This window comes from Megalops cyprinoides, chromosome 24 (genome assembly GCF_013368585.1).
Source record: "Megalops cyprinoides isolate fMegCyp1 chromosome 24, fMegCyp1.pri, whole genome shotgun sequence".
Taxonomy (NCBI): domain Eukaryota; kingdom Metazoa; phylum Chordata; class Actinopteri; order Elopiformes; family Megalopidae; genus Megalops; species Megalops cyprinoides.
Window position 1 is genome coordinate 10408615 of NC_050606.1, and position 23231 is coordinate 10431845.

At 43.0% G+C, this 23231-nt stretch overlaps 3 protein-coding genes across 3 annotated transcripts in view; 2 read left to right on the forward strand and 1 right to left on the reverse strand.

Moving 5' to 3' along the window:
- Window positions 1–3440, forward strand: part of spidr (scaffold protein involved in DNA repair) — a 73009-nt gene extending 69569 nt beyond the window's left edge. Inside the window, exons 16-17 of the mRNA XM_036519551.1 lie at window positions 212–326; window positions 3161–3440. Of these exons, the coding sequence (XP_036375444.1) occupies window positions 212–326; window positions 3161–3394 (349 nt within the window). The 3' untranslated portion in view covers window positions 3395–3440. The remainder of the gene's footprint in view (window positions 1–211; window positions 327–3160) is intronic.
- A 1625-nt stretch (window positions 3441–5065) lies between these two features.
- Window positions 5066–6465, reverse strand: cebpd (CCAAT enhancer binding protein delta). Its single transcript, XM_036519288.1, has one exon. It carries the CDS (start codon window positions 6157–6159, stop codon window positions 5272–5274), a length of 888 nt encoding a protein of 295 aa, XP_036375181.1. The 5' UTR covers window positions 6160–6465; the 3' UTR covers window positions 5066–5271.
- Window positions 6466–13979: 7514 nt separating this feature from the next.
- Window positions 13980–21981, forward strand: mcm4 (minichromosome maintenance complex component 4). The gene is made up of 17 exons (XM_036519236.1): window positions 13980–14024; window positions 14766–14838; window positions 15408–15572; window positions 15829–15992; window positions 16097–16195; window positions 16683–16778; window positions 16868–16963; window positions 17127–17265; window positions 17784–18004; window positions 18534–18654; window positions 18750–19009; window positions 19409–19774; window positions 20193–20320; window positions 20713–20920; window positions 21017–21245; window positions 21600–21733; window positions 21889–21981. The coding sequence occupies exons 2-17, from the start codon at window positions 14775–14777 to the stop codon at window positions 21979–21981; spliced, it is 2583 nt and encodes an 860-aa protein (XP_036375129.1). The 5' UTR covers window positions 13980–14024; window positions 14766–14774.
- The last annotated feature ends 1250 nt before the right edge of the window (window positions 21982–23231 follow it).

Consider the following 23231-nt stretch of genomic DNA (forward strand, 5'->3'; position numbering starts at 1 on the left):
TTGTTCTGCACACCTGCATGAGTTGAGCAGTGAGACATGAGATAAACAGTACTAATGTACAACCGGTGACTACTAAAGCTGACTGAAAAAGGGGAAGAAGTGCAAAAGAAGTGTTAAAAAAAACAAAAAACAAACAAAGGTCTGAAAGTGTATGCATTACATGTATTGCAAATGTCATTCATTACGTTTTTCTTTTTTCCCCCCAAAAAAGGCAAACATTCTTCTGCAGTCTCTGTAACACCGTGGTGACCAAGCCCACCATCAAAATGCAACTTGACGTCTTTTTAAGCTGCCCGTCATTCAGCCACTGCACTGTGAAAATAAAGGCAAGTAAGAATTCTGTGACATATACAACCAAGTCTGAAGCGTAGTATACATACAATATACATGGTGCATTTACCTGAAATTTATTCTGAAATGCATGTATCGAGAAAATACAAAATGCTCATGTCTGAGTGATGATTAACATTCGAACAAGAAAAGGTTGGTTGACACGCTTGATACTATAGCCGCTGAGCAGAAGCGGGAAAGGGAGATAAATATCACCTCGCAGGATGTGAACTAATGAACAACGCTGTCAAAACAACATTTCATCACGCTAACTCTTATTCTTATGTATTTTCTCAAGCTGTTAGAGATAGTGTTACAGATGGATCCAGAGGAGGGACTCAAAGATATATCTGTATGTCTTAATATAAGATGTATCAGTGGAGCCTATGCTTCACTTTGTTGGTTGAGTTCATTATTCTCTTCTCTTAGTAGTCACCATTGGCCTGTAATCATGATTAACATAATGACTTGTATTTGTATTACTCCTTTCCTCCAAACACCTCAGAGTGTATTGTATTAAAGCTCCCCCCACCATTAGCAGTATGCTTGGTCCTGCAGTGGTCACTTTGTGTCAGTACACATTGTTACAATATTTACTGACTAGGCTTGGGCCCAGATTCAGTCTAACTGGAGTGGCCTTTGTTATTAAGTAAGGAATTTGAGCAAGTCTTACACTTTATTATATCTTACACAGCATTTTTATTGTATTTAGTTAAAGCTAAACTCATAGTAGTGCATAAAGCAACACTCAACATTCATTTGTTACTGAGAGTTAAAAATGTTACACTGAATTGTTGTCATAATAGCGATCGCCACAGCTTACATTTTACATGTTATCCCTGTATACGGTTCTTGCTGTATACAGATTTCTGTGTGCCAATTCAGGTTATGTGTGTTGTTCAACATTGTAGTGTACCCTGGGATTCAAACATGCAACCTTCTGCTTACAAGGTCAATTGCTAGACAACTATGTAAGAAGTCCAGCCAAAACCTCACCTGTCATCAATTGAAAGGGGTATATAAGAGATCCAGTTGAAAAATTTGGCCAGGATAGTTTAACATTGTAGACATGTTAAAACAGGAGAGACTAAAGACAGAGACAGAGAGACAAAGACTTAATCTCTATGTTTAAAAGTGCATTTATTGCCAAAGATTCAGAAAAAAATCATAACGTTACATTCTCTTTTGCAACCCTGGCACAGGCTGAGTTAGATAACTGGTATACCATTCTTGGATCTAGCTCAAAGTACATTGCTTTGTGTCTCATTCATTGTCACGCCGCTTAGTTCCAGTTTCTACAGGAGTGAAAACTGATTTATTTATCATCTATTTTCCAGCTGCAACAAGACACCATCAAGACTCTCCTAAACTCCACATCCACATCTGACAGAGAGGTTGGTCTCGTATTGGGTACACCCTTTTGAGCTGTAATCCACAAAGTACTGAACGCTGCTTACGCGCTCAAGGATTTTGATAACTTGTGCATGAGTCAGTTTATTTTCATACCGGCAACCATTTGGGTGTTTAAAACCCTTTGTACCTGCGAGCATCGGGACCATCAGTATTGTCCCTACAAAATGGGTGTCTGCATAGCGCAGGGTCTGCTGGCATCCTTTTAATCACGGAGCCACAGTCACTCTGATAAGACCCGTCTGACCTGGCAAGCACAGGGCAAACCTGTTTCATCTGACTGCCCTTGATAATTACTCAAGGGAGCCCTCTAAACTATGCAGCTTTACTGTGAGTCTTTTGTTTTCTCTTTTCTTTCTCCTTTGTTTGTCTCCGGTCAACATTTCCACATCCCCGGGGCATATCTAAAACTACTTTCTCTGTAGATGAATTCAGACTGAATAAAGGCTCATGCAGAAGGCTGGTGGAGAGCTGAGCTCTATCAGCTGAAACGGTTACTTATTCTTTCCAGATGAATAGTTGTTTGATAGTAAGTCTGTTTCAGCGCCTAAAGGGGGCATTCAATCTGACCACCGTGGTGCTTTGCTCTTAATGCTGAATGATGAATTTAAGCAGGCACAGGTGATCCCGGCGTTTGCAATACGGCGTGTTCCCGGGGACGTCCTCCTAAATCGAATCATCGGGAGCTGAATCTTTTCCCTGAGACGCAGTGTCATAAGCAGGGGTACATTCCAGAACATTTACTGGAAAAACTTTTTTTTTTTTTTTTAACCAAAAATCGAGGTAAATATTGAATTAGGTCAAATATTCATAAGATACTAACACAGTGTAATATTATACATACAAACATACTTACGCATGCATTGCTGTATGAATAATCTGTTATTACATGCACTGCGTGATGGGACAGGAATGACCAGGAGGACAAGATGCCAGTCATCATTTTTGGACAGGTGTTTATTTCGCTCTGGAGTGAGCAGGACAGTGCACACACTCAGAAGACACAATAACAAATACTCTTCAGCTCCCATTTTGAAGTTTACTGACCGAGAGCAACAAACTCACTGACTCAAAATAAGACACGACAAACCCAATGACCCCTGTTGGGGGGGATGTTTCATTTTCAGACTTTTTTGCCCCCCTCACTGTGGGTTTTTCTTGCACTTGGTCCCACTTTCCACACTCGCTGCAGTAAAGGTGCATTTTGTGCCGTGAAACTAATAACGGTGGCGTTTTTACAAAAAACTTATAAATGTCTGTTTCTCAGCATTTTGCAACATATTTTTTCAATAGTGCCACATCACGAGTTCAGTGGTCTCTGAAATGTACTATGCACAAAAAAAGAACAATGCCATCTTAAATTTGTTACACAAAGTTAAGGGCACAGCATTATAGTGGTTAGATTGACTGCCCCCCCTAGAGCACACAGTTCTCTTCTTCTTTGATTCATCGCCACCAATGCCGATGTGAGAATGTGGAGTTCCAGGACGGCATGCACATTCCTGTGATTGTTTTAACTGGCCTGCTGGTGTGGTTCCAGGGTTACGAGGTGGAGAATGTGCTGGGGAAAGAGGTGGGCCCCCTCGCCGCTTATGTTCGTGTTGTAACAAGGAAGCCGGCACTCTGGATTGGCCTGGAAGAAATCAGCCTCTGAGCGAAGGCTATTCAAATGAGGCTCTACCAGGAATCCGCCCCCGCCCCCCCCCCCCCAGAATACATGTACAGAACTGAAAGGAGAAAAGAAGGAAGACCATGACAAATGTGTGGAACTTGACACACCTTGACTGCAACGTGGGGACCAGACAGTTCACCGTGTGCCTAGGCATAGAAGAACATCAAAGAAGTGACTTACGATGCCCCCTGGCCCCACGCCAGCGCACTCAGATGTTCAGAAGTGACATAAACATATTTGTATTTTCCAGTCTTCAAAAATACATGCCCTCGTGATGCTTCAGAGAAGTTTGAAAATACTCTCCTGGCTCAGCTACCTCCTAGGTTGTGCCCACAGAGCATGTAATAGATTGTGTTTCTGAGCTGCCAGCACAGAAAGTTGAAAACCACCTCTGGCCCCCAAGAGTGATCTGTATCCATGAATATAATCTTCCATCAGCATCTTCAGATCTCTCACGTGTTGGCTGTTGATCACTGCTCTGATTTCTGTGTTAGCAGTTCGCAGCATCTCATGTGACCCACTTCACCAAATGCACTGAGGAATGAGTTCAAAAGCATGTGTATCTGGCATGCTTTGGTAGAATCACCAAGGTTCCACAGGCTATGGATAAGGTTTAGAGAACATGTTCACTGCTTGCTTGTTTCAAATACACTACAAATCTGTTCCTTCAGTGACAATGATGGAGCTAGCAATGATGACTAATGCAATGTTTTCTCAGTATTGAGTTTGTTGCAATTGTTCTCAGAAGAAAATTTGTCCATTTTACTTTGGGGAATATTGACCAAATGAAGACCATTGCTGTAGAGCTGAAGAGACAAGCTGCCTCACATTTCCTTGTGTTACTTGAATGTCAACATGCAATTGTGTGGTCGTAATAATAAACACTTCACAAGGTTTATGTGTTCTCTGGCTCATCTGAAATAATTGTTGTGATCAAAGAATTTGTAAAGAAGTATTCTACAAGCCTACAAGAATGTCTGTTTAGCACCTGCACCAAACCAATGAGATTAGTAATGATGCTGAAAAGTAAATTGATCTGTCAACCCACAGGTAGAGTGTGCATATAAGGAAGTATATGTTCTGCATATTTTTTTTTACATTCATTGCTCTTCCAAACTTAGGTTTTAGTTACAGTATTGGGCTTTTATACAGTCTATATGTGTAAAATGCCCTATATTGGAAATACAAGCAACAGTATCCATAATAATGCATTTCACTATGTCATTGTTTCAAGCACACTGAAAAAGTGACCTTTCAGTGTTGTTGAACAGGCAGAAATGAAGCTTTTTAGGCCTTGGGTCTGAAACGCCCCCCAGACCTTTGGTTTTCACATATTTACAACTGAGGAACAGGCTTTAGGTTTTTTTTTCTTGCCTGGGCAGTCATTAACTCGGTTGTCATTTATTACAATATGCTCCCAGTCTCCAGTGCCGCCCCACCCACATACACACGTCACCAGCTCATAAACAGATTATTTTTATGTAGTTTTATTATAGATTTTTCTTACAAAATTCCACAATTATATACAAACTATATAAAAAATTTTCAAACATGCTCAGGTTTTTTTCCTGACAAAAAATACAAAGTTTGGAATTTAAAATATGTACCATAAACTGGCATGAATACATTTTTAAATGAACTCGTTAAAATAATTTAAAATAGTAAAAACATTTTTCCCGAATAGTGATGACTGCAGTATCATATGCATTAATTATATGAAAATATTGGGTACCATTTTCAATGCCATAAAGTTCATCTCATGTAACGTTACAGTACGTTTGCTACAGATGGTTAATAGACATCGTTGAGGTATGTTTATTTAAAGTCCATAAATATCAAACCGGGGGATGTTTCGCGTGTCACCGACAGTCCACGGCGGCGGTACCCCCAAAGGAGGAGTTTGGAAGCTGCTTGAAGAAGTTTCTGAGGCTTGTCAGCTCGCGCGTTAGCTGTTCAATGGTTTTGTGCAATCGCTCGTTCTCTGCCCCCAATTCAATCATTTTTTGCTGCATTTCCAAATTCCTCTGCTTCGCCTTGTCTCTGCTTTTTCTGACCGCGATGTTATTCCTCTCGCGTCTCTGGCGGTACTCTGGGCTGTACCTGTCGACGCACTTCTTCCCTTTTTCCTTAGTGACTTTTCGGGTGGCGGTGGGTTGAACCGAGGAGGGCTCCGGAGTGGTCGGCGGGGTAGGCTGCCCGGTGTGCAGACTCACGGCGGTCTGCGCGCACGTTTCAATCTGCGATGGCAAGGAAGAGGACACCTCGCTGTCACTCCAGTCTGATTCCTGTTTGATGGGCGCGTTGTAGAGCCCCTTCCCAAAACCGACATCCTGTTTCCTCCCCAAGTCCTTGTGACCGCTCATGCTGACAGCGGACCCGCCGGACGACAGCTGCATGACGCCTGACGTAGTGTTTGGCAGGTAGTTGAAGTCGGCTTTCTCCTGCTTCACGCTGCTGTTGAACAGGTCGGCGAACAGCTCGTCGTTGCAGAGTTCCAGGTTCGGCACGGAGGACATGGAGTCGATGTAGGAGCTGAAGTCGATGGCGCTCTCGTCGTCGTACATCGCCGGAGCGGTGCTGAGCTCGGCCAGGTGGCTGTCCTCCCCGGTGACCCCATCTCGGCCGGGCTTGCAGGACCCGTGCAAAGTGCTCAGCTTACTGTCGTAGAAGTTGGCAGGCTCCATCGCCCAGCTCATATTGCATGGTGGTGAGACGCACTGCGAATCCAGGCTGTATAATACACTCATTAACGTAGATTAGCGTTTACAATATCAATACAGACCTGTTTCGTTCTCGCAACAGGTGTGTGAACTTGGTTGCGAAGTACGCCCGTGCGCTTTCGTGGGTCAACTTGTTATCCTCTCAAGGCGCTATAGCTGTGCACCTAAGCGTTCCCCTCGATTTTCTGCGTTATGACAGCCGGAGCAGTTGCTTATGACAGGTGGCTATATGTTTATTCCCCAAATCAAAGTTAGGTCAGCGGCATAAACCAGTAGGATCTGCTGTGCCCTTCTTGACAACGCTCGCAATGTTCTGAAACTTTTCGAAGTGCGCACACTGTTTATGTATCTTTGGCGCTGACGTCAGGAGCTCACCTCCCCTCCTAACAAACCAGTAATGTCCAGTTCCAGTCAGACGGTCTCTGCCAGATCCCATTTGCGGAGAAGGAGGGTGGTCTCGCTCCTCCCCCTTACTACGAACGAAATGTGTTGAAGCCGAGGCAAGGTTCAACTTCACGATTTCTGGCCAAGCTTCGTCACAGAGTGATCATTGGGTGATTTTTTTTTCCCTGCAGAGGACAGATCGTAGTTCCGAATTTAACGGTTGAAGTGACTTTAACATAAATAAATAACTTTTTTGCTCCAATCTTCCTATGACGTTGATCACTTCCACGTTTTAGCAATTGTTATGATCATCGCTATTAAAACGTTTAAGAGACATAATGTAATTGTAAGGTGTGCCTTCGTTTTGCGTGATTAACTGAATGTCTCCTCTCTCTAGGTGTAGTTATAATATGAACGTGATTATACATGACTTTATGTTTACGTGCCATATTTACTTAAATGACAACACTGAAGTGTACAGTTTTGAAGAGGGATTTATGTGCATGTAGACTATGTAGGCTATATGGGTGTGTGTATACATACACTCTCACCATACATACGTTTATACAGCTGTGCAAGCTATTCAATGCAAAATAGTGGTTACAAGTCATTAATCCACAGTGTAAGTAGTACCGCAGTTTTTTAATGTGAAATAATTTTTCTCACGTTTGAACACCAGATACAGCTGAAATTTTGGACGGTCATGTTTGTAAGTCATCCTTGCACTCCACAAGTATTCTACAATATCTGTCATTTAAAAATATCTTCTGCTGGACTACATCACCGGATATGTCATGTATGTCGTCTGTTATTGTCAGTGTGTTTGTGTCACGGTGTAAAAATGTACATGGAGTACTGTATGAATTCTGTATTTTTCCAGTTGGAACGCTCAAAATGCGATCATTTCCGATTTTGCATACGCCACCGTGTGGTTGATATTAGTATGACACTTTCGAAGTCCTGACATAACCCCCTTAAGAATCACAGCAGTGACAGGAAGTAGCCGCTGTAAATGTATATGACAATCGCGAACTTAGATTATGCCCGAAAAGGGGCCTATTTAACATAATACAAAGCATTAAAAGTACTTAGAGAATGTAACTTTTTTGTGCTAGGTTTCCATCACAGGGACACATAGAGCTAAATAGCCAGCATGTATGTGTGCCCTATCTCTAGACAGCCTCTCCACTTCCTACCAATTCCCACAGAACATGAGGGGGCCATCTGGGGAAAGGGGTCCTGTTGACACTGGAGGTGTGGATTCCAGCAGCAGAGACTCTGCTGGCTCCCTGCCCTTGGTGTGTTGATGGGGTTGAGTGGGTTGCAAACAGTCCATTTGAGGCGGTACAACTGTCCTACATATCAGCACTCTCTGATAGTTTGTCCATCCGGCTCTACATTCACACACTGTTTTCCAGTTCTCCTGTTTTCTCATCATCTTTGGTGGGAAACTATGTCTCATATGGCGTTATATAGACCCAACTATTTTCCTGCAATGCTGAGACATCATCAGCAATGCCTGCTGTTCTGCTGCTTTTGGCAAATGCCAAATAAAGTTATGTGCTATGATGAATCCAAGCTTGGCACTGTCTGAGCACTTGGCTTTTCTCTTGCTCGTCCCAACAAGCACTCATGGGGACTTCTAGAAGTCAGGTCCCCTGGTGTGAAAGCCGCTTGGTCCAACAGTAATGCAGGTGTGCACAGTGGCCAGCCAGACTGGTGCTCCCAATTTCTCCACTGCTGAGAGGTAAAGCTGGCCATAGAGTGGCCAGATTGTGGTGGAAAAGGCTCTACCTACCATCCAGCCAGTCAGTATGAAGATGGAGCACCACAGAAATTAGCCCATGGCCACTATTGGCCAAGCCTAGATGTGGCAATTGCCCTAGAAAAACTAGCATCCCACTTGGATTTGTTGAGTCTATCTGTGCCAGATAATAATCACAGCTCTGGGATAAGTGTTGCAAAGCCTAGAGGCAGAATTTCCAGTATGTGCACCCTCAAGGCTAGCATGTTTTGCCTGCTCAATATTACTCCCAATATTAGCCAGAGGGACCCACCAGGACTCCCACACAAGCAGCCCTGTAAGATGCGTGTTTTAACTGTTTTTTTTTATTATCAAGGCTTATTTCAGTTGCAAAGTTTATCATTATGTTACCTACCATACCTACTTTGCATAAGTGAGTGCAATACAAACACACGTTTATGGTCACTTCATTAAAAAACAGTTTATTTGTTAACATACCTAATTAATTTCACTGTATCATACACTATTTGTGTTTAAGCTGGTCTTTTACAGACTCTTGATAAGAACAATTCATACATGCAACGTAAATTTCAATGAATCATACTGTTCGAGAGTACTTCAATTAATTAACCATTAATGAAGTGTAACTGAAAATACTGCATACTGTAATCAAAACTGCTGTCATACAACGAGCTGCAGAATCACAAGTTGCATTCTATCTGAGGTAGTTCCTCATTAGAACCACAGCATGTGAATTCTGTACGTTTACAGTTTCGAGTAATTCCGCACACTATAGCATGTGATAGTCAATTCTCATTGAAACTGAGAAAGCTGTACAACCAATACAGCAGACAAGAAGTAAGTAGGACTAAGAATGACATATTTCAAATGTTATTTGAACGGCTTTCTCCTACATTTCCCCCTGTGTCCATTTTTTGCACTCACCAGAGCTGTTGCAGTGGGCAGGGAATAATTTAACAGCTCAGGACACAGAGGAAGTTACAGTTTGCACTGAAAAAATAAAGGTAGATGACAGCCTTGGAGTAAAGTAAACAGAAAAGGCCCACAGTACTCTATTATGGTAGATAAGCACGACCTGTTCAAAATCTTTAAAACTCATAATGCAATGGATCATCTCTAATATTGAGACATTTGCTGAGAAGTTACTGGAAAATAAAAGCATGATGGGTTTGAATTAATTCAGATACTTCTGCATTTTCCCTGTCCCAGAGTCCCTGAGGTTGTGTGTGGGGGGTGTGTTATGTAATGGACTATCTGGGCGCCGGGTGCTGTGGATTGTTCTGGACCATTGCAGGGAGAGGTGGGCAATCCGACTTTCACCAATAGAGCGGGGAGGTGTGGTATCCCAGATGAACTTACCGGACTCCACAGCGCCAGAAAAAAAAAAAGGAAAAAAAAAAAAGTTGGAAGCTTTCCAAGGAAGTAAACAAAAGCTCTCAATACTGCACAACAAAGTAGTGCTGAGTAATCTTAAAGAAAGAGTGCTTTCAATCCACAGAGCTGAGGCTGTATCTGTCCCAGTGTAAATAGACATTAAGTTAACCACAGAGCTCGTGGTCCAAAGTTTACATGCCTGTGGTCCTCCTTCCACAAACTGAAAATACAGGTACTATGCCACCTGTAAGAAAAGTTTCATGTGTTGAAAAATCTTTAAAAAAAAAAAAAAAAGCCATGTGGTACATTTTTTGATACACGAATCACGTTATTTATATTGAAAATCTTTACTTTTTTGGGTATGGTAAATGTGTAGTGTTAGGTCACTTACAAGAAAAATGCTTGTACGTAACCAATCATAAAAAGATTAATGTTCAATGTTAATGTTAATGATCAAATGTAGAGTAACTGTAGCCATATGCCAGATATTTCCAGAACTACATGGAAAAGGAGAGTGATTTTAAATGTCTGGTCATACCTTTTCATGCGGCAGTGAAATGGCCAAACAGAGGTCAGTATGATAGGTGAGTAGGCCAACAGACAAAGCTCATAGTCATGGTCTATGTATAGGACAGGAATATTTTTTCCAAATATATATAATCGCAAAGCATTTTTTTAACTTTTATTCTTATCTCACTGCACACAAAAATGACACATTGAAAATGTGATTTTGAGCAGGATATGTTGTGGTAAATACACACAACCGAAACTGTCCTTTCCTTGCACTTAATTTTTACATTATTAAAGAGTAGCACACTCTAGGGACACCTGCTTTCTTGGCTCCTGGTGTTAAGCTGTTGGCCAGTGACTGCAGTTTCCATTCCGACCACAGAAAAAAAAAAGAGCTGTGTTTGGACCTTGCAAATTTCAAACTGAGCTCAAGTGTGTGAAATTGAAAAATCTGGAGATTTCGTCATACACCAGGACATTTACAAGCTGTGAATGTGAAAAGAAAGCGCAGCAATTCATTCAGACAGTTTTGTAATAACCTGGAACAGCCCAGCTAATAAATCAATTAATTGTTGAAAACATGAATGTTGGGCTTCTGTCTTCTGTTGGGCTTTTATAGTGGAGGGGCAGACAGCATTTATCAGATTAAAGAAAATGGAATGTGGCCAGGGGTAATACCTTTAGTCTTGGGATTGTAATGAGATTGTTAATAACCTACTTAATATCTTATCCAAAAGATGGCATGTTTGATATCAGTGTGTACAACCACTGTGTAAGGGTAATGTTGCTTCTTTACATTTAATCGATAAAGAATAGCACCCCCTACTGTGCTATGGTTGCTATTGACGAGATGTTTCGTGATTCTGAGAACCAGTCAGCTGGTAAATTTCCCTAGAGGAAGCCGAAAAACTGCTGACACAGGAAATGGTTTTTGACAGAGCCGCGCCTCTTCCCTTTCCCCCTCTTTATTTCTCTTTATTTAGCAGGCACAGATTCATCAGGACTGACAAAACATTGTTATTGTTGCAATGTGTGAGTTTTTTACTGTTTTGGTCAAATATACAAGTAATTTTATGTATTCTGCATGTATTGTACATATAGCCTTATCAAACACACTAATCAACCTTGCTTGGGTTAAGAGTGTCTGACAAATGAATAAATGACAAAATAACAGCTGATTATCATGTATTTCATTATGTAACTTTTTAAAAGGCACCTGGAGAATGAGTTGCTGTATTTTAGGTGAAAATATGTTACAGTAAAGAGTTTTTTGTGAAATATTTATCTCCTTATCGCTCTTTTTCAATCAAGGACTTATTTTAAAGGCTTGGGGTGTCAGCCAAAAAATGAGTCATATGCATCCACAGAACGAGAGGCATGAATGTACCACACTTGAAATTTATCAGCATGCCACGAGGTGCAACACTGTCACTATAATAATCTAGTTTCAGAGTAAACAATGCCTTCTTTCTTATACGATGACTTCAGTCGGGCTTAATTAACAAAGACACACCTGTGGTAAAACAAAGTGAACTTTAGGACCCAGAGCGTGTTTTAAGCTCGATGGTGGGTGTATAGCCTAGTGTGAGAGAGTGCTGGGGTTATTGTGTGTTCATATGACAGGCATGTGTGACGGGCCTTGATGGCTATGAGTCATACACACAAGCCTGTAGAAGCTGGTGAAGGGGAAGCGGAGGGAGCCCAATGCTTGGGGTGTGGTGCTCATGGCAATGGAGGCCCTCCTGCGCGTGGTGACAGGCAGGGTTTCATTCATTGTAGAGATGATGGGAGCCCAGCAGAGACGCTGCCATTGCTGATAATACCTCCTCATCAGAGACTAGCACATTCCATGGTAGTTTGGAGTATGGGCTTGTGTTTTTACGTTACATTACATTATTGGCATTTAGCAGATACTCTTATCCAGAGTGACTTACATTTTTTTTGTTGTTATTCATTTATACAGCTGGATATTTTACTGAGGCAATTTTGGATTAAGTACCTTCCCCAAGGGTACAACAGCATTGCTCCAGCGGGGAATCAAACTGGCAATCCTACCAGTCCTGCCACCAGTCCTGCTCCTTACCACTATGTTACACTGTCGCCCATTTTTATCGGTCTTAGCAACAGATGCTACGATATTGTTCACTAAGCTACGCAATATGACTTAATTTAACAAGTGTGCCTTATTAACATGATGAAAATGTAGAAAGAGCTTGGAAAACATAGAACAGCCCCCCAAGAGAAAGCCCTGGTCTTCTAGTTTCTTTAAGTCAATGCCTCCATGTTATTTGTTTCATAAATCACCAAGCGGGAGGTGGTGGTGGTGGGGGGTGGGAGTATTAGATACTCATCTATCAGCTCAGGGGGTGGAACCTTACTAGAACCAGGAGAAGAAAAAAAACCTGAAAACCTCAGAGAGAACAGGAAGTTCAAACATAGGGTTATTTCTGTGATTGACCAACCAGCCCACTATAGAAGACTGTGTTATTCTGTTTATAAAACCAAGCTGGTATTTACACTGCATGGAGGAGAGGAAGGACTGCTCAGATATGCGCAAAGCAAGGACATGAAACAAGAAGATTGAACAGGAAGTTTAGAAACAAGTTCTGTCCTTGCTCAACAGCTGTACTTTTCTGTCAGATTGAATACAAGTAATCATGTTCACAATATTCCATTCTTAGAAGTCCAAATATTCCAGATATAAACTAGGAATATGAAGATTGAATATTATACTGTTTGTAGGTTTTAAATGAATGAAGTAGGTGATTGTTCGAGACCACTGTTTCACTTCTGCACAATCAGGTTATAGATATGTATACTATTAGAATGCTGGCATGATTGTGGGTGAGATTCATATAAACAGACATCGGTGTAATTATTTAAGTGTGCTTATGTAAGTATCCAAAACTAAACAAATTATGTTTTTAAGAGACTGGACCAAAACAAGACATACATATAGTATACAACCAAATTGCACCGTGAAGCCAGCTCTGTCATTTTCCTCCCAAATATATCTTGTGTGCGACACCTGCAGGCCCCAACCGGTACTGCAACAACCAGATGCAAAATAATAGAAAATGGCGCTGTTGTGTATAACACAATGTGGAACTTTACAAACCACAGTTGAAAAACAATTCCTCAGAGGACATACCCCACGAGACAGTTTCCTGTTATTCCGATCGTGATCTGAAACTGATTTGCGCGTACAATGTAATTATTCTCAGTCCCTGTTTAAAATATAAGTGCATGTCAGTTTGCTGAGTGGTTGGGTTTTGATCATGTGATTTCACTGTACAGAAGAAGCTACATTAGGCACTCTGCGCATACTAAGCTTGGATTTAGGGAGTTATTGCCGGTGAACGCTATTATCTTCAGATTCATATAACATTAGTCACTAAAACGGCTACTTCGCTGATTCACAAATATGACAGATGAATTTATTAAATAAACATCCACAAACGAGCTAAGACCACCCCTTGCAACCACGCGGGCTGGGAGTTCTTTCAGTTTTTGCCGCGAAATTGTAGGGCAAACCATAGCCTCGTAGGGATGGGTGCATAACTATATCATTCAGTTTAGGCTATTTTGATGCCTTTTTGACTTCCTGTACGTTAAATATCACATAAAATGATAATACTAATCATGTTATATATACTGTACATTTGATAAATACTACATGGCATTTCTCTTAAACTAAGTATATCACTGCAGAGTAATTCCTCCCTATGCAGAAGCAGCCAAGAAACGTTGCCCAAGACGTACCTCGCGATTGGTTAAAAATCCCCGCGAAAAATACGTCATCAAGTTGTATTCGCGCGAATTTTTTTTGTGACTTCTGAAGTGGCAGACAGCAAAGGAGGTAACGTATCCATTAATGTTATTGTTGGAATTATTTAATTGACAGAGTAATCATGATACCGTACGGCACGGTGCATCAGTTTCCTTTAATACAGGAAAGATGTTTCGTACACTGATACATAGACTTACTGATCAATAAAAACTAGCAATCCATGTGTTGTCATGCATACCTACCGTTATCTGGCATGCTACCCTGCTCCTGTGTTGTGTCTCTGGCGACCCAGCTTCCAAGAAAGCCATCTGGCTTGCCATAGGTTGTATTTCCTGTTTTTGAAAAAATAACACATTTGGCTAGCAATGCAAGAGATAATGTTTTGATACAGCAGAAATAAGCAGAATTTGTCGCCATACCTACCTAGGTACCAGTTCCGTAATGCTCCTGTGTTGAGAAGTAGCTAGTAGTTAGCACCTAGCTTGTAACTAACCTACCAGGCTTGCCTTACAAAGACCGTACATTGCTAGCTAACACTTCAAATGGTATTACATTTTTTTTAGCTAGCTAACAAATGCATGGATACTTCGCGTCCCTTACCCAGTGATTTCGTAGGATGTGCACCAGTTTCGGTGTGATCTAAATGCCTTGGGCTGCAAGTTAGTAAATTAACTGCTTAGCGAGTCCACTTTTGGATTGGTAAATGTTTAGGTATGAACTTCATGGTCTACCGGAAATTCAGTAGGGCGTAAGGAATAGTAGGTAATTAGATTGTTGATTTCCTCGTATTTAATAGTAGTTTCTTTTCAGTGATCCAAGATGTCCTCGCCATCGTCAACTCCAAGCAATGGCAAGCGCGGAAGAGGCAGCAACCCCCCTACACGTGAGTGTTGTTTTCAGTCTAGCTCTCTTACTGTATTCGTGTAGTTAGCAACTGAATAAAGTAACCCTACATTTGTGGGGATTTGTATGGTAAATTTCATGCGGATACAAGAAAGTCATGCTGACGTCATGCAGAATGTCGTGCTATCCTTATGCTAGGTCACAAAATCAAAATGATATTTTTCCTGTCAGTCACACGTTTAATGCATCTATTTCTCTTTATTGCAGCCTGATTCAAAATCTTGATGTCATTTACAGTCGAAACTACCAATTGTAGTGCATTATGCTGGGTAGTAACTGTTGCATACGATGTTGCATGGGATGCAGTGTTATGACCATGAGTGCAATCGTAAAGGATAGACAGTACTACCTATACAGGATGTGTAGTACATTACATTATTGGCATTTAGCAGATGCTCTTATCCAGAGCGACTTACATAGGTTACAGTTTCTTTTACAGCTGGATATTTACTGAGGCAATTGTGGGTTAAGTACCTTGCCCAAGGGTACAACAGTAGTGCTCCAGTATAGTATTGTAGTCTAGTAACCTTGTTGAATGTGTGGTTGCAGCTGGAGGGGAGGACGCCCTGTCCCCGCCGTCTCAGCGCCGCAGGATGGACGACACCTCGACGGCGGACCTGCAGCCCATGCCCACGTCCCCGGCCACGGACATGCGCAGCCCGGCGGCCCAGGACACCTCCCTCTTCTCCAGCCCCGCGCGCTCGCGCCACTCAGGTACCCGGCCTACCCGCCATCAGAGACAGATACCGCTAACGTTGCCCCTTCTGTGTGGAGTCTGATCTTTTAATTTCGTCAGCTTTTTATGTTCACCTTTATATTCACTCGTTTAGTTGGGCAAATGATTCTGACTTCTTCCATGTCGGTCTTAACATTGGTCTTGGTAATCAGCAAACAGATGTCAAACTGTGGTTTCTTCCGTTGATGTATTCATGTTTTAGGATAAATCTCTTATCACCCCCCCCCCCCCCAGCTCCACCGAGTGAGATTGACATGAGTTCCCCGCTGACCTATGGCACCCCCAGCTCAAGGATGGAAGGCACACCCCGTAGCGGGGTGCGCGGGACGCCCGCCAGGCAGCGCCCTGATCTGGGGTCAGTCAGAAAGGCCCGTCAGGTGGACCTGAACTCAGAGCCAGTGAGTGGGCTTTCTCCTTTCACGCGTGACCTCTCTAGACTGCAAGCGTGTGTGTCGGTCGGACTCAAAAGCACAGCCTCTGAATCGGCCTGTTTCTCTCCTAGGCCACAGGGGAGGATACTACCAGCGAGCAGCCTGGGGGTCACAAGCTGGTGATCTGGGGAACTGATGTCAATGTTGGCACCTGCAAGGAAAAGTTCCAGGTATAGAAAATGCCCTGAACACTACAAACCCTTTTTTTTTGCTGTTGTAATATTATCCAAGGGGAACGAGAACCTCTAACCATAGAGCTGGCAGGTTTCCTTCTCCCATGTTATAATTTATTTAAATGGTAGCGCTTGGAAGAGTGCCAGCGTATTCCCTTTTCAGAACTATTGGCTTTTGAAAATTGCCTCTTTATCACACAATGTCAGCAGTGTTTTTTACATTAGAATTTTCAGGTCCATTCTTGAAGTTGTACTAGTGAATTTATATTCTCTGAGAACAAAGTCAGAATGAACGAGCTCTCTCTAAAAGGCCCATCACGTTGGTGTGAAATGACACTCCTTGCTCCGAGTCTATGTGTGCTCGCCTCTGAAGATTTCTCCCTGAACTGCTTGATGGTCAACGCCATCGCACTGCGTTTGTGTGCAGCTAGCGAAAGTGCCTGGGCCCTACGTTTAAACTTGGACTGTTCCCGTTTGCCCGTAGCGATTCCTGCAGCGCTTCACCGATCCCACTTCCAGAGAGGATGAAAATGCAGGGCTGGATCTGAATGAGCCTCTCTACATGCAGAAACTGGAGGAGGTGAGCACAGCCCCTTAGTCTTTTGGCTGTAGTACAGTATTTCACTTGTTTGATTAATTGACTAATTTTTTTAACCCTTTCTTTTGAAGATCAATGTTGTCGGTGAGCCAGTGCTGAACGTGAACTGTGACCACCTGAAATCCTTCGATGCGGACCTGTACAGACAGCTGGTCTGCTATCCTCAGGTAATGAATTCGTGGCGGATGCAGCTCTGTCAGGATTGTTGGTTTCTGATCTTTAGGTCCCTCTGTCCGCCTTCCTGTTGTATTGTTGCTGCGCTGCTTACTGGTGCTACGTTCGGGATAGTGCATGTTCTGTTCTCATTGTGTGAATGTGGCTGTTTTGCAGGAAGTTATTCCAACGTTCGACATGGCCGTTAACGAGCTGTTCTTCGAGCGTTTCCCAGACTCCATTCTGGAACATCAGATCCAGGTGCGACCATACAATGCTCTGAAGACCAGAAACATGAGGAGCCTCAATCCTGAGGGTAAGAACTTATTCACAAAGGAAATTAGTCTTTTTTTTTTTTGGGATGGTTGGCGGGGTTGCTAAATGACCCACTCCTGATTTTTGGTGTTTGAACTCATTACTGTCATGCACAGTACCACTCAGAAGTTTGGACAGAACGTTTATTCTTTATTTTTACTGTTTTCCCCATTTTAGACAAATAGTAAAGAGATCAAAGCTATGAAATGACGCAAATGGCATTATGCAGTGACCAAAAAAGTGTTAAACAGTAGTTAAAATTCTAATTTTAGATTCTTCAGAGTAGCCAGAAATATTTACTTTTTGTAAGAAAGACTTATAGGCATCAACTTATATTTCTGAAACAAATTTGAAGCATTTGAGCATAAGTCCTTCAATCTAAATGTCTTTAAATGCATGTTTCCCATTATCTTAATCAGTTTTGTCCAAACTTTTGACTCGTTCTGTATGTAAAAGAACAAGTGATAGAGGCTTTAAGCCCAACCTGACCTGCTTCCTGTGGTCTTTGACGTTTTGCAGACATCGACCAGCTGATCACGATCAGCGGCATGGTGATCCGCACCTCGCAGCTGATCCCGGAGATGCAGGAGGCCTTCTTCCGGTGCCAGGTGTGCGCCTTCTCTGCGCGCGTGGAGGTGGACCGGGGCCGCATCGCCGAGCCCGCCGTCTGCCGCAGCTGCAACACCACCCACAGCATGGCCCTCATCCACAACCGCTCCGCCTTCTCCGACAAGCAGATGGTGAGGCACGCCCCCTCCTTTAGCATGACCGCTTCTCAGTGCTTTTGTTAAACCGTAGTTACTCATTCATCTCCCTGCTTAGAATGGAGTACAATGTGAGTTCTGTCTAGATCGCCAAATCTAAAAATAATTTTGGGAATCATTTTCTGTGGAATTTTGAAAATGCCTTATACTGCTGCAAAATTGCAGTTCCTTGGGCGGCAGCGCAGCATAGTGGTTAAGGATCAGGGCTCGTAACCGAAAGGTTGCCGGTTTGATTCCCGCTGGGACACTGCTGCTGTAACCTTGAGCAAGGTACTTAACCCACAATTGCCTCAGTAAATATCCAGCTGTATGAATGGATAACATTGTAAATAACCTGTAAGTCTCTCTTGATAAGAGCTACTGCAGACTGGACACATTGCTTGCTGTGATTTGATGTCAGCCATGAATTGCAGGTTGTAGCAATGTGTTGGTTGCCTGCAGGACTTGTGTTGGTAGTAAATTCCTCAAATGGATTGGAGATGACTCCCTGTCCCTTTGTTTCCAGATTAAGATTCAGGAATCTCCCGAGGATATGCCTGCTGGCCAGACGCCACACACCACTGTGGTTTACGCCCACAACGACCTGGTCGACAAGGTACAGCCAGGCGACCGAATCAACATAACCGGTGAGCTGCTTTTACTTTGCTGTGCTGTGCGTTACTGTGGTTTCCTCAAAGGACCCCGAATTTTAGTTAACCTGGTTAATCGCCTTTCTCTTCAGGCATCTACAGAGCCGTCCCCATGCGCGTGAACCCCCGCCAGAGCAACGTCAAGTCGGTCTACAAGACCCACATAGACGCCATCCACTTCCGCAAGACGGACGAAAAGCGCCTGCACGGTGTGGATGACGACGCTGAGCAGAAGCTCTTCACCGAGGAGCGCGTGCAGACGCTGAAGGAGCTGGCGGCCAAGCCCGACGTCTACGAGCGCCTCTCCTCCGCCCTAGCACCCAGCATCTACGAGCACGAGGACATCAAGAAGGTGAGTTTTGCCCGCTGACTGCCTCCCGTCGCTGGGGGTCTTGGGCTCTCAGAAGCGCCTGGAACAGCAGTCCTTTTTCCCCATCCGTTTTGGATATAAAACAGTAAATGAGAAGGGAAGATAATTGCTGTGGACGGCTTAATTGTTTCCAGAATGTTTGGAGGATATTTATGAATAAAGTCTCTGTCATGAATTATAAGCAGACAGGCTCTTGTTCCAAATGGGGCCTCTCTCTTGCAGCTCTGACAGTGTCCTGGGATCACTGTAAGGAGTTTATCTCCTGAGAAATTGGATTCTGGTGCTTAAAACCAACTTGTGAAGGAAGACTACAAAAAAATTTGCATGTGACATACTTCTATGTTGTCCCTTGAGCTGAGCTGTGGTTGTCTCTTTGTTTAGGGCATTCTGCTGCAGCTCTTCGGCGGCACCCGGAAGGACTTCAGCCAGACGGGGCGGGGCAACTTCCGCGCCGAGGTCAACATCCTGCTGTGCGGCGACCCGGGCACCAGCAAGTCGCAGCTGCTGCAGTACGTGTTCAACCTGGTGCCGCGCGGCCAGTACACCTCCGGCAAGGGCTCGAGCGCGGTGGGGCTGACGGCCTACGTGATGAAGGACCCGGAGACGCGGCAGCTGGTGCTGCAGACCGGCGCGCTCGTGCTCAGCGACAACGGCATCTGCTGCATCGACGAGTTCGACAAGATGAGCGACAACACGCGCTCCGTGCTGCACGAGGTCATGGAGCAGCAGACCCTCTCCATCGCTAAGGTACCGTGTGCACGTCGAAGGCCAAGTGCTGTTCTACCCTACCACTCCTCATGTTTAGGGGCATACTGGTGAATTCCTGGGTGCACACTCTCATATTGAAATGAATGTGTTGCTAATGAGGGGATAGTATATATTAGTTTATCGTGGGGTATTGTTGGGGCGGCATTGCGGCATAGTGGTAAGGAGCAGGGCTCGTAACCTAAAGATTGCTGGTTGTATTCCCTGCTGGGGCACTGCTGCTGAACCCTTAGACAAAGTACTTGACGCACAGTTGCCTCAGTAAATATCCAGATGTATAAAGGGATAACATGTAAAAACCTCTAACTTACTATAGACGCTCTGGATAAGAGCATCTGCTAAATGACAGTGTGGTGTGATGTTGGCATGAGCTTGGGTGTAAGTTGTTTCTGCTCTGTAGGCTGGGATCATCTGCCAGCTGAATGCTCGCACGTCTGTTTTGGCTGCGGCCAATCCGGTGGAGTCTCAGTGGAACCCAAAGAAGACTACCATTGAGAACATTCAGCTCCCACACACGTTGCTCTCCAGGTATGTCATTACTACCGCTGTTTCCTCTTAGTATTTTCTCGTATTTTTTTCTGCTGGGTAGGTTTTTCGGTGCTAATGAAAGATTCAGTAGGTTCTGTAAAAATGTTTTTGACTAGAGGATGTACACATCCCTTTGAGTTATTGTTGCCAAGTGTAGAGAATATATATTGGTAAGGAGTTGCACTCAAACTAGATAAATGCCAATGCAGCAGGATTGAAAGTTCTTTAGTTCATTTTTTTGCATATGTGGGAGCATTGTTTTTGATCCAGGGCAAAAGAATGTACAAACCTTCCTTTTCAGTTCATGCTTTAAATTAAGCAAGCTCCTATGGGCTGAGTTGGCACTAAAATAGTCAATGTGGTATGATCATGAAAGTTTATCCCCTGTGTAGATTTGACCTCATCTTCCTGATGCTGGATCCCCAAGATGAGGCCTACGATCGGCGTCTTGCTCACCATTTGGTATCGCTGTATTACCAAAGTGAGGAGCAGCTCGAGGAAGAGTTCCTGGACATGGCAGTGCTGAAAGACTACATTGCTTATGCGCGCACTTACATTAATCCCAGGTTAACCGAAGAAGCAAGCCAGGCACTTATTGAGGTATACCCAGTTCCTTTCTGGCTAGAGTCAGATTTAACTTGGCGGGGTATTAAATAAGATGAATGTGTAACCCCCCCCCCGATGTGTTGGTTGTAGGCCTACGTGGACATGAGGAAGATCGGCAGTGGCCGTGGCATGGTGTCCGCCTACCCCAGGCAGCTGGAGTCTCTCATCAGACTGGCAGAGGCCCACGCCAAGGTGCGCTTCTCTGAGAGAGTGGAGACCATTGATGTGGAGGAAGCCAAGAGGCTGCATCGCGAAGCCCTGAAGCAGTCCGCCACTGATCCCAGAACTGGATTTGTGGACATCTCCATTCTGACCACAGGTAAAGTCCACATGGGCCGGTATAAACTTTTGGATTACTTGTTTGTAATAATGGCTAAGGTTTAATATAACAGATTGAAAATAAGTATGACAATCGCACACAACCCTAAAATTTGGCATCCGCTACCCTAAAATAATGTACAATCCATGCATTTTCAGAAACAAATTTTCACTTAGAAAGTTTGCAGTAACTCTGTTCTAGCTAATATTGTCAACGTGAACAAATCTGCAAAATCAGAGGCATTCTAATACTGTACCAAAATCAAACTAACCTTATATAGGATCCACTTTGCCCCAAGATTCACACAGTACGTAGTGTTTCCATTATAACATTACACATTTGTATCTTGGGTAGGAATGAGCGCCACTGCCCGTAAGCGCAAAGAGGAGATCGCCCAGGCTCTGAAGAAGCTGATCCAGTCAAAGGGGAGGACCCCTGCCATGAAATACCAGCAGCTCTTCGATGATCTACGTGGGCAGTCTGATATTGTAAGTCCTTAAACTGTTGGTCATCAGTATTATGCTCAATTTAACATGTGATGGTATTCTAAATCTATGATATTAGGGAATGCAAGCTGTTTGGAAATGCAAACCACTGTTCCCTCACCTAATAGTATGTGTTTGGGTTTATTTTTGTTCCGTAGGCAATAACAAAGGACATGTTTGAGGAGGCTCTTCGGGCTCTGGCTGATGAAGACTTCTTAACAGTCACAGGGAAGACTGTTCGCCTTCTTTAAAGATATCAGTTGGAGGGAAATGGTTCTAATAATGGACTTAAAATACTTAATTCCTTGTAGGTTCTTTGCTTGTTTTCTTACTTGTTGCTATTTGTTGCTGACACACTTCCTTGACATTCTTAATGTTAAATGTGTAAGTGAAGCACATGGAAGAAATGTGTGGATGTGTCACTGAATTGTGGAAAGAAATGGGTTAAACTTTAGCTTGTAATAAACGAATCTGTCTTGTAAGCCTGACGTGTTTTTTGTGCATATTTTAAGCATCCAATCTGCAGATACCAACCTCAAAAGAAAAAATGGTCAAAACCTCAGCCACTATTACCATTTTTACTGGTTTATTTTGGTAATTCTCTCCCATCATTGGAGGAATTTTAGTATGTTCAGTGAAGAGACCTCCACAACAATTACAATAAAGCATTCTTAACAGCCAGTGTACACATCAGATACAATTTCACTGTTTGCTATGCCGTATTGATTTACACTGCTGATGAAATCTGAACAAAAACTATATAGCAGATATGGTTATAGCAGAAAGATATAACAGAAAATGCACATGCTGGATCATTTTGTCTTATGAATACACTAAATACAAACTTTTAACATTGCACAGGGCCAATTCATTCTACTCAGTACATTTTCATTCTTATAACAGATATTTTGTAAATTCTTGCATGACTTGCACTGACAAGACGTTTCCTGTATAGTTTTGAGACTCTTGCACTTCAGAGGAATGTCTGACCATTCCTTCAGACACAATTTCTTTTGGTGCCTATGTGGTACTCTTTGTGAGCTGCTTTCTTGTGTTTGAACTACAAATGTTTGATTTGTTCAGGGTTTGGGGACTGAGATGGGCATTTTATGTGCTTTGTCTTTATAGATCCAGATAAATGCTTTGGATCATTGTCATTCTGGAATGCCCATTTTTGACCAAGATTGAGCTCCTTGGTAGAAGGCACCAGGTGCTTGGCTAGAACATCCTGGTATATGTTGGAAATTCATGAGCCACCTGGCTTAACAAGGGCTCCAGGATGGGTAGATGCAAAGCAACATCCAAAAAAAGACCCCCTGCTAAATTTTAGAGTGGCATTTCTTTTTAATTATTGTTCAACATATAACAATTTTATAACATTATATTTTATGCCAAACATAGTGAGGAGCATGTCCAACAAATTATTCCATGAGCCCTATGGTGTGTTTTGAGTAAGTAATATAGTTATATAGCAATAGATATAGTTATATGTCTTTGCCCA

Bases quoted from the DNA above. Each gene is read 5' to 3' on its own strand.
- cebpd (XM_036519288.1), bottom strand. From the start codon at position 6,159: ATGAGTGTATTATACAGCCTGGATTCGCAGTGCGTCTCACCACCATGC.
- mcm4 (XM_036519236.1), top strand. From the start codon at position 14,775: ATGTCCTCGCCATCGTCAACTCCAAGCAATGGCAAGCGCGGAAGAGGC. The intron at 14,839-15,407 runs GTGAGTGTTGTT...GTGTGGTTGCAG, and splicing joins AGGCAGCAACCCCCCTACAC to CTGGAGGGGAGGACGCCCTG. The intron at 16,196-16,682 runs GTATAGAAAATG...GTTTGCCCGTAG, and splicing joins CCTGCAAGGAAAAGTTCCAG to CGATTCCTGCAGCGCTTCAC.